The following is a 15,858-nucleotide window of genomic DNA, read 5'->3' as shown; positions in this document are numbered from 1 at the left end:
GGGGGGGGTGGGGGGTGGCGCATGCCTTTAATCCCAGCACTCAAGAAGCAGAGGCAGGCGGATCTCTGTGAGTTCGAGACCTGCCTGGTCTACAAGAGCTAGTTCCAGGAGAGGCTCTAAAGCTACAGAGAAACCCTGTCTCGAAAAACCAAAAAAAAAAAAAAAAAAAAAAAAAACCTCGAATTGCTTTTGCCATTATTTTGTCCCAGCGTTAGGCAAAGTATCTGATGCCCATTCCTGACAGGAAGCAACACTATTCTCTCATAGTCCTCACTATTTTTCACTATTCTCTATTCCTTTTCCTAAGTTTAGTTATCCCACATGTTCGGGGCCGGGTCAGTAGTTAGGATGCCTTTTCTAGACAGTCATGTGACTAATTCCTTGTTTAAAAAGAAAAAAAAAAAACTTTGTACAAATATCCCCTTATCAGTGAGGTCTAATAAATCGACAGTTCAAAGTTGTAATGTAATATATACTGCTCTTTCTCAGCTTTGTATTGCTGTCTTTATTTCTTTATTTTACTTTATAGCATCTGTTTCCTCTTGCCAAACTGCGATAATTTACTTAATTTTATTATTTATTGTATGTCTTTATTTATTAGAATATAAGCTTACATTTTCTACATTAATTTGTTTACTTATTATATTCGTGTATTACATCACAGTGCACATGACAGAGAACAATATTCAGGTGTCAGTTTTTTCCTTCCCCAAAACTCAAACTTAGCTCAAAATACATGGCTACAAGCACTCTTAACTACTGAGTCAACTACTTGACCCTATATGCTAATATTTTTCTTTTACATTCTCTTGAATGTTTCAAGTGCTTATAATGGGAACTCCTAAGTACTAGGAACTCAGTGAACAGGCTGAAAGGAAAGGGCAATAATTATGCTATATATTGGGGCTTTCTTCTTTGCTCACCTGCTTATCACCAAACCATAAAATTTTTAAAGACAGAAACATTTTGCTTTGTGGATATTTACACCTTAATACATTTCCCCAAAACAATGGCTATGTAATAAATATTTGCTAAGTACAAGGATTCATTTCTCACCTCGTCATCCCACAGGGTATGAAATTATAGCGTGCAAAACCAGAGGAGAAATTCAAGATTCACTGTAAAGTATAACAGTATCTTAGAGCTCCAAATTTAACGAGTCCAATGTAGACCAGTATGGGAAGATCTCTTATTCAGGTTTTATTTACAAGAATTCAGAGTCAGGAAAATGTCACAACAGCATTTGTAAAAGCATTTGCCATCAAGCACGACAGCCTGAGTCTGATCTTGAAACACGCACTGTGGATGGAGGGAACCAATCCCTACAAGCTCTCTTCTGACCTCCACATGTACACTGAGATTTATGCACATGCATATACACATGAATAAATTTTAAAAAGACTCGGTAAAATTTAAAAAGAATTTACTGTAGTTTATTTGACCATTTTCACACATTTTTTACCTGTGCTTGTATCTAAGATATTTAATTTAGTAAATTGGAGAGCCATGATGCACCATGCCTTATTTAACTTCTCTTTTTGTTTCCTTTCTCAGAGCTCTTCCGGCCATGATGCAGTGGGTCCGCACCCAGAAGCCAGGAGAGAGTGGCATCAATATTGTCACTGCTGATTTTGTAGAACTTGGTGATTTTATCAGCACTGTCATAAAACTCAACTATGTCTTTGATGAAGGAGAAGCCAACACTTGATATTACTCTTTGGAGTGTCCATGAGTAAGATAGAGAAGCCTCATTGTATTAGACATATTATCAATACACCCTCTGAATTTCCTATTCCGCCAAGTCTCTGAAGGAATTAGGGATGATAGTGAATGGGAAAAGAGGGCATATCGTGTCTTCAGTGATTGTAACCATATTCTGCATTGCTATAAATATGTCATTTCCCATTTGGTGAGCAAAATCTATTACTAGTGTTAGAAATAGAAAAGAACAGTGAATTTTGTTTTTGAGAATTAATGTTTGTGATATGTAACTCATGAGTGTTTACTTGACTGCATTTTCTAATTTCAACCTTGGGCTCCTATACTATTCATACCCTTTACCCTTTCCACTCCCTCTCTCTTGCTCGCTCTTTCTAATTAGATGCTATATGGGTCTCAAAACAATTGAATGCCCAACATAGTGTGTATTACATTGTTGTACTGAAATGTGTTTGTTTTGTGAGACTTGATAAAATATTTCATAGTCATCTGCAACTGGGCAATCGTAGCTAATTATGATCATAGAAAATATGCATCAAATCTGTTTCCCTGCATCAGTAATATTGGCAGTCATTAGTGATTTTTGTGTTCTATGAAAACAATGGTGTTGCAGAGTATTTCCGCGTGAGGCAGCTATGACTACTGTGCAAAAAGATTGTTTGGAAAGACTGTGAGCATCAACATTATATTTTAAAAAGAATAAAAGAAGACTGTATTCAGAGATAGCTATAATTTTAATTCAACAGTCTTAAATAATAATGCCCTGCAAATGTCAAGCTACAATTGTGTGGCAATCAGAAAAAAAATAAATCCATAAAAACTTCTTTTAATAATTTTAATTTTTCTCAAAAATCAAAAAGAAAGACCCTAAGGCTCTCCTATATATTTGGGATTCCAAATGCATTATTCTAAAACCCAGATTATGAAAAACAGTTTTAAAGAAGCTTCATTTATGTTCATAACTTAGAAAGAAGAAGGTGAAGAAATGCAGAGGGAATTCAAATAATGTTTCTGAGACTCGATCCATAGTCTCTAAAGTTCCTTCACAAATTCTTTCAGTAGGTATGATCTCTCCAGACTGACCTTCAGTAAGTAGTCTGGGTTCCATGCTGCTTTGCGGTGAGAAAAAGGCCAAGGAGCCGAGGTCTCATACAAAGTTTCAGTGGCATCCCTTTTGGTAATACAAGAAAAACAATGTTAACACACTTTGAGTGCTGTATTCTACTTGTGTCTTTGTAATATTTGGCAACTCCAAAAACAACCTTCAAAAGGAACAACCCCCTCTCTATATGTTTCACATGAAGACCATGAGGGATTTATTAAAAACTACACAATTGCTAAAGTTCCTAAAATTATGGATTATTTTATCTTCACACATAGAAATAATCAACCTTCAGGATTTTCCTGGAATAATGGATTTCTGTGCATATCATACTCCTGGAGAAATCAAAGCATGCCCTTGGCTTTTAATTAATTTGAATGGAGGACATATGAGTTAATCCCTTTGACCAAGATAAGGAGTTAAAGTTTACATCTCAATATTATAAATAACTAAGAGTTGACTTAGATTATAGATACTCTTCATTAGAAAAACTGCACTTTCTAACAACTACAGAAAGTGAAGAAAAATTGATATACCAAATAGAATGTTTGTGAAAAATGTGGTTTCTTTTGAGAATAAGTAATGTGACTATGCATGTAGCAGACAAGTTTATAATTTCAGTTGTGTGTGTGTAATCTGTTACACATACTCTGGTGCAGGCAAGCTGATACCAAGATATACAAACACACACAGAGATTATATGAAAACATAGGATAATTGTCTTTAAATAAAAACACGGATTATTAATAAGTAGTATAACTTAAAGATGAATCCCAGAGCCAGGCATGGTAGTACATGCCTATAATTCCATAATATGAGAGGCAGGAGAATTAGTATTTCTTTGAGAGTAGACTGGTTTATGCTTTGAGCTCAAGGTTATCCTGGGCTATATAGTGAGATCCATTCTCAAAAATCTAAACAATAAAATAAAATTATCCTCCTTTAGCAATGTACAGAAAATGTTAAAAAAACATTTGAAAATGTAGTAGTTTATCATATAAAATACTTTTTATAAAACCATCACAGCTTGGGACTTAATATTCACAAAGCATATTTTTCTTCTTTGTTTATCTATCCTCTGCAAGTCTATTATCTGTCTGTTTCACTTGATCTTTTGTGCAGATGAATAGGAACTCTGTTTAACCAATTTTTGACATTATTCACTATAAATTTACTTTTGGAATCAATCTGCTCTGTAATTACTCAATTTTGATGCCTCATGAGCATCTATAGCCAAGCACAGTTGCAATGACACAATTATTTAACTTTACAATATGACAAAAAGATATTCTTAATCTATTAGCCAAAAATGAATGCAATGTAAAAGTAACTTTATTGTATTTCTTTGAATTTGGATGTATTCCTACAGTGTTAGCACATAGTCAGCTTTGTGATATTGTTATGTGTAGTGGGAATAATAAACATAATGAAGCATTAGACTAAAATTACTTAACTAGGAAAGAGGGTTTGTTTGTTTGTATTGTGGATTTTGCCATTACAGATGTCTTAACAGAAGTTTGTTAGCAAGAAATTACTTTCAGTCTGAACTTATGATTTCCATAGGGATATACAGTTAGTTTCTAGATAATAGGCGCTGAGATAAATGGACTTGCCTTAACTTCTAAATAAGGCCTAAGATAGAAATAAACCCGGAGAGAGTTCACTAAACAAGATTTCTGGGAAAGAGAATGGGGTAAGATGCCTTTGGGTGTCTTCTGGTCATTGGCCCTGCTGTGGAGCACATTCATAGAGCAGATTCATTTCATAGAGAAATGATGATATGCAATCCGATCAGTCCCTTAATTCTGCTTTGTCTTTCCAGAGACCAGGGAGCATGACGGCTACACATAGGCTTCAAGTGTAGCTATGTCTTGATGTACTTTTTGTTTTGCTGACACTTTAAAACACTTTGTGTTACAAGTCCTACAAAGCAAAAAATAAAAAAAAAAATAGCTAAAATCCAAGTTTTACTCAACCTATGGCAATGAAGCCAAGGAGTGAGTGGAATGAGGGAAAATACTCAATAACATCATTTTTACATTTGCTTTCCTGTCGATTGCTCTGAAGGACCAATATAGCAAATATTTCTGCCATTACCATTTATGTCTCCTTACTACACAGAGAACACGGAGAATGAGGAGGTATCCTTTAAAAGCCTTAGGGAATTCTATAGGGTAACCTCGGTGTTCACTTTCAGCCATATTGGGGAAACTCAAACAGAGAATGTATCAGAGCATAAAATATTTGACAATACACACACACACACACACACACACACACACACACATTGTTGAAGTTGCACTCAGTCAAACTGGTTTTATTGAAGTTTTAACTCTTGAAATCAATATATTCTGTGTTATCAGGCTTGACTATAGATCCAGTTTTTCAAGACTTATGGGGAAAATCACTATAAAACCAATAAAAAGTGAGACCATCAGAAAATAGAACCATCTGACGGTTGTGCTCTATACTGTCAAATCACCTCAAGATACAAGATCGAATGCGAACTTGAATATAAATGTTTGAACATGTACACATCTTCACTCAAAGGTGTTTGAATCCTCTAATGTTGTGAGGTGGTTTTGGCAGTGCCACCTGTCCAGGTTCCTATCTGCTAGAATTACTGACTGGAGAGTAGGAAGTCTCAGGAAATGCATGTATCTGTTCGTTTTTAGTTCTACCATTTTACAAATATTTAATCACACAGTTTTCTAACTTTTCTTTGGTTAGTCAACCAAAGAGGAGAGGAGTAGGTCAAGTGCTTGCATCCTGAATCACTAAGAGAAAATAACACACAGTGTCTGTCCCTCAGGAGATGCTAAATAAGATGTCTAAAGAATTTTATTTTGCTATATTTTAGTCTTTTTCACCAGTTTTTCAGTGACAACATGGTGTGAATGCTCTATTTGCTATAACTTATTGGTGACCCTGTGAAATGTACAGTTTAAAATAGTGTCCTAATTGTTTGTTTTCCCAATGATGATAATAAAATATTCTATAGAATTTGTAAAAGGTGTTAATAGAAAATTGTGTAATTTTTATTTGACTTGTGATACAATTTTGTAGTTCTTAGTTCTGAGCATACATTTGTATGAGTCAAAGTTGTCAGTGGTAAGTGTAATTATATTGTATCTTCTTAAAAATCAAACTTATCCTAAAGAAAAAGGGCACATCATGACTAGCCTTAACTCATTGTCATTTTTGCTTTGTTTTGTTTGGGCTTACTAGAATTGCTGCAATTTGAATTTATTTTTTTTTTGCAAAAATCATATTTCTTCTAAAGATGTCACTTAATCAATCTTACGAAGCATATGCTTTAGAAAGAAGCAGAGTTCTCACAACTCCACTGCCCAGCTTGCTCATCAATTATGTTTTTTGAAAATACCAAATATCACTTAGTTCACCAACTTCATTATATACCGGAAGACTAAATTAACTTTATTTCCATCAGCTTCAGAATCTGCGCCAAAATTCCAACACAGTATTTTGTAATGGTAGATCATTTCTACTTTAATGATAAGGTTTTCATGGAAAGTTATTTCTCTAACTCACTGCTTTTGTAGTTTGGATCATATGAAATCAGATGGACTGCCTTGGGTCTATGAGAATCACAGTTTTATTGACATGAGATGATTCCAATCTGATTTGCTTCTCAACAAAACTAATAACAACACTCATCTTGTTCTCTTTCTGTGGGCAACAGGAGACTCCCAACCAGTCAACAAAGGGGGTCATATTGGAAGCAAAACTCTAATCTATTTTAAGCTTAGATTTATGAACATTGCTTCCTAATTATTTCCATTCTTGGTTATTTATTTTTAATGGTTACAGTTGCCACGTGAAATAAAGAACAGCAGTGAAATTAAGATCTCAGATAAATAATATGTAATTGAGTTTCCTATATAGTTCATCAGAAATGCTTACACTAACATTCTTATTTACATAAGGTTCAATTTTAAATGGATGAGTTCTTCATTGCTTCCTTTAATCTGATAACATTATACATAATTCCTCCCTGTCTTTTTCAGCTGGGTGGCTGTGAGCTCTGAGATCATTCTCCTATATTAACACAACTCATAAAATCTGTTGTTTTGGTTCCTTCATGAAGAAAGTATTGTTTTGCATGAAGCGTATGGATGCTTTTCAAGAATCATCCCAAAAGTCATTTGAAAAATCAAACAAGTGTCTTCATTAGATGAATGCTACCAAATTCAATTTTTCCCTATAATGGCTTGCTGGAAGACTAGACTCTACCTAATATTTCTGAAAATAGAATCCCCCAGTTATTGAGACAACCAAACACATGGCACACATTAAAAACTTCTCTTGGAAAGTGGGAGTGCCATCCAACTCAAGACCAAAGCTTGTTTCTAAAATTCACTGTGTTTTTCTTTGAGAAAGGAATCAAATGAATCCGTCATCCCACTCCATCTCATTAACACCTTAAAATTATTTTGTGAATTACAAGTAGTCATCTATGTGACTGTAGAATATTTGATGAAAGGAACTCTTTAGTGAGCGAGAAAAGAACTCAAGATAAATATGGTCTAGGCCTGAGTGTTTGTTCCCACACTGGAGGATGATTCTAGGCAGTCAATGGGGACAGAAAGTGATCCGTGGGGTAAAACCCACGCCACAGAGAGTTTCTGAAACAGATTGTATGTGCAGTTGGTTTTCAGGAACTGAAACTGAAATACCCTGAATGTGAGCTATGAGATCTAAGTCTGGTTCCGATACCAGCTTTTGAACACTAGGACCGTGCCCGAATTCCTAAATAAATGCCAGTGTTTCCAACACAGCGTCCTTCATGATCTGAAGACAGAATGAGTTCTGGAAACTTCCTGATAGCTACCTCCTCTCTTGAAATTCCTATGATACACATAGGAAAATTAAATCCCATTGTATGTTTCCATCTTGTGATTGCTGCCTATACATATTTGTGTTGATTTGCTTCATTGCTGAAAAATGAGATTGTGTAGAGCTACTGATGAACCCCAGGAAGTCACCAGAGCAAGTCATTCCTGTGCCTTCTCTTTTTAGGATCTGTTCATTGATACTTCAGTACATGTGCTGTTATGAAAATCCATGCCTATAGTCTATATAGAAGATGTGGTTTTTTATATATGAAATTGTGTTCTTAATGTTAAAAGAGTTTATTTGTAGCTAGTGAAATTGCTTAATAAAGTCCTGGTACCAGTTTTGCTTATGTTTCCCAATTTATATTCAGTCATGCTTCATTATAAATAAAAAAATGGATCTCTCAAGTTGAATATAATTAAGAACATCTTCAAAAACAAACAAAAAATAAACCAAGCATCATCACATCAGGATTTTCTTTACACAAAAATGTTTTTGTGACAATAAAAGAAAACATTGCATGCTTTGATTAAGTTAAAGTGTGTCTTAATGTTGAATGTAATTAGCTTTTGATACCATCCCTTGGATGGTAAATATCAACACATTATATATTCATATAACTTTTTGCTATTACAGAGCCTCTCAAATTAAAAGCTTAGGGTGAGGGAAATACCCTGATGAAGCTTCCACTCTAAATAACACAGAAGCATTTGTTTCAGAAATAGACTTGCCTTTGTGTTGCACCAAATAGTCCTAATTATTGGTAGATGCAAATCATGCTTTACTAAAAAAAAATTCTAAATGCTATAAATGCTATAACAATACGATAAAGGCATCTGACAAAGAAATATAGTTAAAAATTCACTTTATAAATCCACTAGTTTTAGTTTGATTTGCTGTGAAAAGCACCATGACCAAAAGCAACTTGGGGAAGAAAACATGTACCTCAACTTATAACTCCCAGGTCACAATCCATCACTGAATAGAGTCAGGGCAGGAACTCAGGATAGGAACCTGGAGGCAGAAATTGAAGCCAAGGCTAAAACCGTGGAGAAAGGATACTTACCAGTTTTCCCTCCAGGACTTGCTCAGCTTCCTTTTTTTTCTACCACCTAGAAACCTGACCAAAGGTCACATCATATAGTAAGATGTGCTTTCCTATGTCAATCATTAATCAAGGAAATGCCCCACAGATATGGCTACAAATCAATCGGATGAGGCATTTTTTGTGTTAGTTTATCTTTCTGTTGTTGTTATCTTTGAAACAAAGTCTCACTACGTAGGCTTGATTGCTCTGGAACTCAAATTCATAGAGATCAGCCTGTCTCTGCCTCCCAGAGGGCTGGGATTAAAGGCTTACCCCACTAGACCTAGCCCTTGAGACAGGTTCTTAATTAATGTTCCTTTTCTCAGATAACTCCAATTTGTGTGAAGGTAACAAAACCCACCCAAGACTGTTTGTCATATCTGTTGTAGGTTTATGACATCAGCAGATCTCTACATATAAAACTGCAATGATTTCCAAATTTAGGAAGGAAGTATCAGTGTTCTACAAATACTCTTTGACAAGATCACAGCTACGCTTTCATGGCAGACATTTCAATAGCCTTGTTCAGCAAATATTTATCCTACTACGTGACAGGCTCCCACTAAGTAAAGCAAGACATTTCTAAAATGTCATTTAGAGAACTTGATAAAGTACATATTTGATAGATTCTGACAAGATCTAACCAAGTGACATGATTTTTCTCCCCAAAGAATCAAATAAACATGCTCAATGACCTTTTCTATGTGTTATTTCTAATGAGGTAAAATGTTCAAATATAGGTTTATATTCCTGAGAACTGGAAAAGAAGCTCTCTTTCTTGATTCTTAATTTTAATTATTCATTACCAAAATAAATATGATAGAAATGAGTTAGTATACCAAGAGTAAATAAAATTAGCTCCTGATCACAGGGTACAATCTCAGCCACTGTGACAGCCAGGGGCTGAGAACTCTGAAAAAATGAGCATAATATTCTCCACCCCTTGCTCTCAAGTACCTTTTGTCCTCACTCTTTGCCTTCCTTTACCTTTTGTCTTCCCCTACCCATCATCCTTCCTCTACCCCGTTTCTGTCCCATAAGCATTGTATTCCCCTATCTCTTCTTCTTCCTCTAGTCCTATAGCTTCCTCTTGTCCTCCCTCTACCCCTTGTCCTCCCTGGACACCTTGTCCTCTCTCTACACTTTGCCCTTCCTTCCCCACTTTTAAGCTGCAAAGGAAACTGTTTTAAATGTATAGAAACTGGTCCATCACCAGTAAGATACCAATTGGACTTCTATACTTCTGTAAGTAGACCCAGCAAAGAAAAAGTATATCTACTTCTTCTCAAGGGTCAAAATGAGGTGTTGCCTGGGGTCAAAGCAGTACAAACAACATTTGGAGAAGAAGAAAAATGTGCTATAGAGTGGTAGAAGATTTTAACACTGACTTTGAACTTGAAGTTCAAGTATGTCCTTAAAAAGGGTCCACTAGTAATGGCCACAGGAAAATTAGGTAATAAGAAATTTCTAGTGTGATGGGATATCTGCTATCACATCTACCTATGGTTAAAAGTTTTCCTGGAAATATATGGGTTTATTAGGCAAATGTGAATCACAGTAAAATGGCATTGAATTCCAGAAAGTGTGACTTAGTGTTATAAGTAACATGCAGAGGGAGGTGTTTTTATGAACCCCTGTAGAATCCTTGGACTCTACAAAAGAAACAAGTTTTCCTCGTTGGAAGGTGGAGTCCAACCACCTGGGGTTTTCACTAAGAAACAATTTAGAAAACCTTTGCTTCAACATATAACTGTTTAAATATTATTAAATAATGACCTTTCATGTTAAGCAACAGCAACAACAACAACAAAAAAACTGATGTAAGCATCGCAAATTAAAATCACAACTTCACTATGTTTATATTCCCAGGTGACACTAGGCATTAAAAGACCTTTGAAAACACTTAAATTGCTTAGTTGTGCCTTAATCAAACCCAGGCAAGGGCCATATAAAGACCACACATGTGCTAAGAGCTCTTAGGTGGCACTTAGGGTTAAAACAGTGGAAGACAGTAGCCACCCTGTCTTGTTTCCTTTGAGGAACATTGAGAATCGAGGGGTAATTTCAGAGCAAATGTATCAAATGGAAGTGTACAAAAAGTCCACTTCTTAACTGTGACATTCATTATAAACCTTTGGGCAGATTATCTTCCAAGATTACTTGATTTATAATGCATCTGTATTGGAAGCACTAAGAAAGAATGGGGAAGAGATCATAATTTTGAATTACAAGAAAATTTCTTGTTAAAATTCTCCATCCCTCACTTTTCTGTGCATACAAAAGAGGCTGCATTAATTTGTTAACTCCAATCATACCTGACTCCTGCTTCCACCCAATACTCCTGCTATTGCCTTAGGAATTCATGGTGTTTCCTTTGTGTTTAATAGACACCTTCATTGCCATGGTAGGCTTCCGGCTGCTAGTGACTTTTTGGCAAAGATGGCCTTTGAAGTCTCCTGTCTAATCCTTCTCACCAAGGCCAGAAATTTGTTAGCGGACATTACCAATACCCAGTTAGGCATCAATAGAAAAGTACAGGAGTACGTTTGTCATAGGGGTGGGTAGCCTGTGGCCACATCAGACTCTTCCCCATTTATATGACACCATAATGAAGGGGCTTTAGGGCTGTAGGCGATTCCATGAGAGCCTGGTTAAAGGGGTAACATGGATTTGTTAGCATACACAAGGTAAATGGCCGACATGGTGAATGGAAACAGCAGTCCAATCTCAGACTACCACATGAGAGGGAGAGGGTGTGCAAGGAACTACCCTTCTCTTTGCCTTTAAGAGGTCAGGTCCGCACACAAGAAGCACCACCTCTATCAGGCGAGACAGCCCAAGGTCATGGATGTAACAAATACCCATTACACAGGGACCTTTCATCTTTTTTTAATTAAATTCATTTTTTATAAACAGTCTTTTTCTCATTTTACATACCTATCCTAGCTCCCCTCCCTCTCTTCCTCCTATTCCCATAACCTTTCCCCCATTCCAACCCCCATCCATTCCTCAGTGAGGGTAAGGCTACCCAAATGGGGTCAACAAAGCCTGACACATCACTTTGAGGCAGGACTGAGGCCCTCCCCGCTATATCTAGGCAATGTATCCCTCCAAAATGAATGGGTTGTAAATCGCTAGTTCAAGCACTAGGGATAATTCCTGGCCCCACTGTCAGTGGTCCCACAGACTGCCCAAGCCACACAACTGTTACCTGAATTCAGTGGGCCTAGTTTGGTCCTATGCAGGTTCCCCTCTCCCCACTACCAGTCCAGAGTCAGTGAGCTCTCACTACCTCGGGTAAGCTGTTTCTGTGGGTATCCCCATTATGGTCATGACCCCTTGCTCATATTATCACTCCTCCATCTCTTTTACTGGTCTCCGGAAGCTCAGTCCAGGACTTATCTGTATCTCTGTATTTGTTTCCATTGGTTTCTGGATGGAGGTTCTATGATGACATTTAAGGTAGTCTTCAATCTGATTACAGAAGGCCAATTCAGGCATCCTCTCCACTACTGCTTAGGGTCTTAGATGGGTTTATTCTTGTGGACTCCTGAGAATTTCCCTAGTGCCTGGTTTTTCGCTAGCCCCATAATGACTCCCTCAATCAAGATATCTCTTTTCTTGCTCTCCCTCTCTGTCCCTCCTCCATCTCAACCATCCAGTTCCCTCATATTCTCCTCCTTCCTCCCTTTCTCCCCTCCTCCTCTCCTTCTGCCCTCCCTTTCCCTCCCCGCCCCCCACTCCCAATTTTCTCAGGAGTTCTTGCCTGATTTCCCTTTCCAGAAGGATCCATGTATGTCTCTCTTAAGGTTCTCCTTGTTATCTCACTTCTCTGGGGTTGTGGACTGTAGGCTGGTTATTCTCTGCATTATATCTAATATCTAATTATGAATGAGTACATGCCATGTTTGTGTTTTTTGGAAATGAATCTACCTTATGATCCAGCAACACCACTCTTGAGCATATACCCAAAAGATGCACACTCATACCACAAGGACATTTACTCAGCTGTGTTTATAGTAGCATTATTTTTATAGCCAGAACCTGGAAACAACCTAGACGCCCCTCAACCAAAGAATGGATAAAGAAAATATGGTGCATTTACACAATGGAGTACTAGTCAGTGGTAAAAATACAAAGGCATCTTGAAATTTGTTTGCAAATGGATAGAACTAGATAAAAGTCCCTTACATCTTAATGATTATCTGAAATTAGAGAAATAGCACATTCTGCTTTTAGATAGTTATTTCTTTGTGTCTTTGTCTTTTTCTCTACAAAGACAAAGGGAAAGGACATGAGATGTGAAATGGCTAATCAAGTAAAGGTGAATGTCACCAAGATGGAGGACCTGCATTTGATCTCTAGAACTCATATGGTAGAAGGAAAGGGGAGGGGATGAGACTTCTTTGACGAGTTATCCTCTGCTTTTCACATGCACATCATGACATGTCTGTGCTCACATACATATAGACATTCACACAGACACACAGACACACACACACACACACACACACACGTAAATGCTTCTGGCCACATCACAAAGAGGGCAGCTGTGGAATGTTCCACGCATAATCTCTACATAGGAAATTTGGCTCCTGGGTTGTGAATTGAGAACTGAGCAGCTTTGCTAGGTCAAAGTGACTTAAGTCCTCCATAAGAAGAGGAGCTGTTTATTCATGCTGACCGCATTTCAGACAGCCGCTCTCACTCAACAAGGGGTTACTATGACACACTGGAGCTGCAGTGTGCCCTGGGATGACTTTCTCCTGACTTCCCAGAGCTGGCTTGATAGGTATCTGCCTGCTATTCCAGGCCATTCTGATTTTACTTTCTCAGTCTGAGCTGATTTCAACCTGTTCTGTTTCCAAGTGAGACAAGTCAATTCAAATTAATTTAAGCTAGAGATAGTGCAGGGTTGCTTTTCCAAACTAATTGGAACTAAAAAGAGAGGTCGTTTTGGCTGCACCTGCAGCTGAAGGCTCAAATAGTATCGTGGAAACTTGATTTTTTTTTCTGTCAGCTTCCTCTCTACCCTGGCTGTATCAATACAAAATCTTTTCATACTGAATCATTATGAATAACGAAACTTCTCTCTTATAGTTTCATCTCAAAAATAGAATGAAGTATCATTGGTCTCATTGGGGCCCAAATCTAATTTCCTGAACGTGTCCAGTGTCTAAGAACAGCCAGCTTGGCATAGCTGCTGGTTCCAATACCCGGAGTTCTTTCATCAGTGGATTCAGGCATTCTTGGGTTAAAACATGCACAGAATAAAAAATATTTGAAAAAAGAAAGACACAGGTAAGCAAATTTTCCCCCTTGTAGTCGTTCCCTAATAAGTATAATGCAAGACTTATTGGTGTTGATTTTACATTATATTACAGATAGAGCAAAGACGGTTTAAAGGAGTAGTTCCCCCCTCCCGGAGAGTCGGCATGGTATATATTCAGATGCCAAATTCTCAGCACAAGGAACATTTGTTATCCAGAGAGATAAGCAGGGGATTGGGTTGGGGGGCTTAAAAGGTAAATAACAAGCAGCAGCAAGCAGCAAGCAGCAAGCAGCAAGCAGGTGTTATTTTTGTTGTTGTTGATGTTTTTTTTTTTTTCCTTGCAGAAGTTTTTAAGAAGGAAAAAGGGGAGTCTCTGCTACCGTGAATTGATAAATCCTGGTTGGACATGTTAGCCAAATAATGAATTTTCATTGTTGGACCTTGGTATTTGTCTCAGGAATCAGTCAGTGGCCAAATGAGGGAATGGACCTGGTGGGCTAGGTTTAGGAATGTAATCTAACAATCTCTAGCAAGGGAGAGAGAAAGGGATAAAAGGGAAAAACCTGTGAGCACCATGTTTGCCGTGCTCACGCTCAGGTGCGCTGAGGAACCCTGGAGATGGACTTTACAGTAGATGGGAGAATGTGCTTGTTTGGGTTGTTTGTGTAGTAGACGTGCTCTCTGGAGATTGTTAGTATACACGGAAGTCCTAGGAGACACTGCTCACAAACAGGCGGGACAAGTGCACACGGGTCACTCCTATTCTGTCCGCAACCATAACAGTGACTTGATAAGGTAGCAATATTGGTTGCAAAGGAAGACTGAAGCTCTGCTAGAATGAACCAAACAAACAAATGAAAGAGAAAAATGAAAGTGTCCTAGTCTGGCCCAAAGAGAAGATCTGTATTCTGCAAAAAACCCACAGACGTCTCAAGCCAAGTCAATAAATGTGTGTGTCTATTTCATGAACTCAGTAGGTTTACCTCAAGTTCATTCATAATTATTCTGTATCCTAGAAAAGATGAAAAACTAAAAATGAACATTAATGAACGTCTAAACTATTTTTAAAGTTTTCGTGCTTTTCATTTCAAATTATTTTAAACTTCTAAAAGCAAAATATTAGCAAAAATATACACAATTTTTCTTAGAGTAATTTTTAAATATTCTTATAACCTTGGTAATATTGTTTCTAGATTACCATTCACATTCCAGTAGTAAATTTTCTTATTGAAGTGTTAAAATCAAAAACTATAAGAATATGTTTTCATCCAAAATTCACATCACATGGAAGCACCACAGAAAATGTGAAATAAAGTCAAAGGTTCATATTAAAAAGAAAATGTCCATGGTATATGGGATGTGGGAGAGAATTAGATTCACTCTGTAGTATGAATGAGGGCTAGAGCTTTTCTATGAGGGAAGGGATAGACAATTCAGAAAAACTATTCCCAGAAGACTCTAATACTGCCAAATTAATGGTTTGACACGAGGGAAATAGTAGAGTGGTGATAGCAGCAAATCATATCTCCTTCATCAACACTAACAGTGAAATACCCCAAAGTCATTGGCCAACTTCTTGAGTCAGTGCTGAAATCGTTAACTGAACCAAATACAGTTACACCCTGATATGAGATGTATCTAAATTACAAGGTGGACAAAGAGATTTAAGTATCAATGTTCGGGGGTGCTCTAGGATTTTCTGTAGGATATCTTCTTTAAAATATTTTTTTTTTTTTTGGTTTTTCGAGACAGGGTTTCCCTGTAGTTTCTAGAGCCTGTCCTGGAGCTAGCTCTTGTAGACCACGCTGGCCTCGAACTCAG

The 15,858-nt window shown here is 37.2% G+C and overlaps 1 protein-coding gene across 1 annotated transcript in view; it reads left to right on the top strand.

Annotated features, from left to right (window-relative positions):
* The window catches only part of Plcxd3 (phosphatidylinositol specific phospholipase C X domain containing 3), a 148,914-nt gene extending 140,897 nt beyond the window's left edge, over window positions 1-8,017 (top strand). Inside the window, exon 3 of the mRNA XM_038322618.1 lies at window positions 1,555-8,017. Within this exon, the coding sequence (XP_038178546.1) occupies window positions 1,555-1,708 (154 nt within the window). The 3' untranslated portion in view covers window positions 1,709-8,017. The remainder of the gene's footprint in view (window positions 1-1,554) is intronic.
* The last annotated feature ends 7,841 nt before the right edge of the window (window positions 8,018-15,858 follow it).

This window comes from Arvicola amphibius, chromosome 3, assembly GCF_903992535.2.
Source record: "Arvicola amphibius chromosome 3, mArvAmp1.2, whole genome shotgun sequence".
Taxonomy (NCBI): domain Eukaryota; kingdom Metazoa; phylum Chordata; class Mammalia; order Rodentia; family Cricetidae; genus Arvicola; species Arvicola amphibius.
Note: the sequence above shows the minus strand (reverse complement) of the source record. Positions and strands in the feature narration are given on the sequence as shown.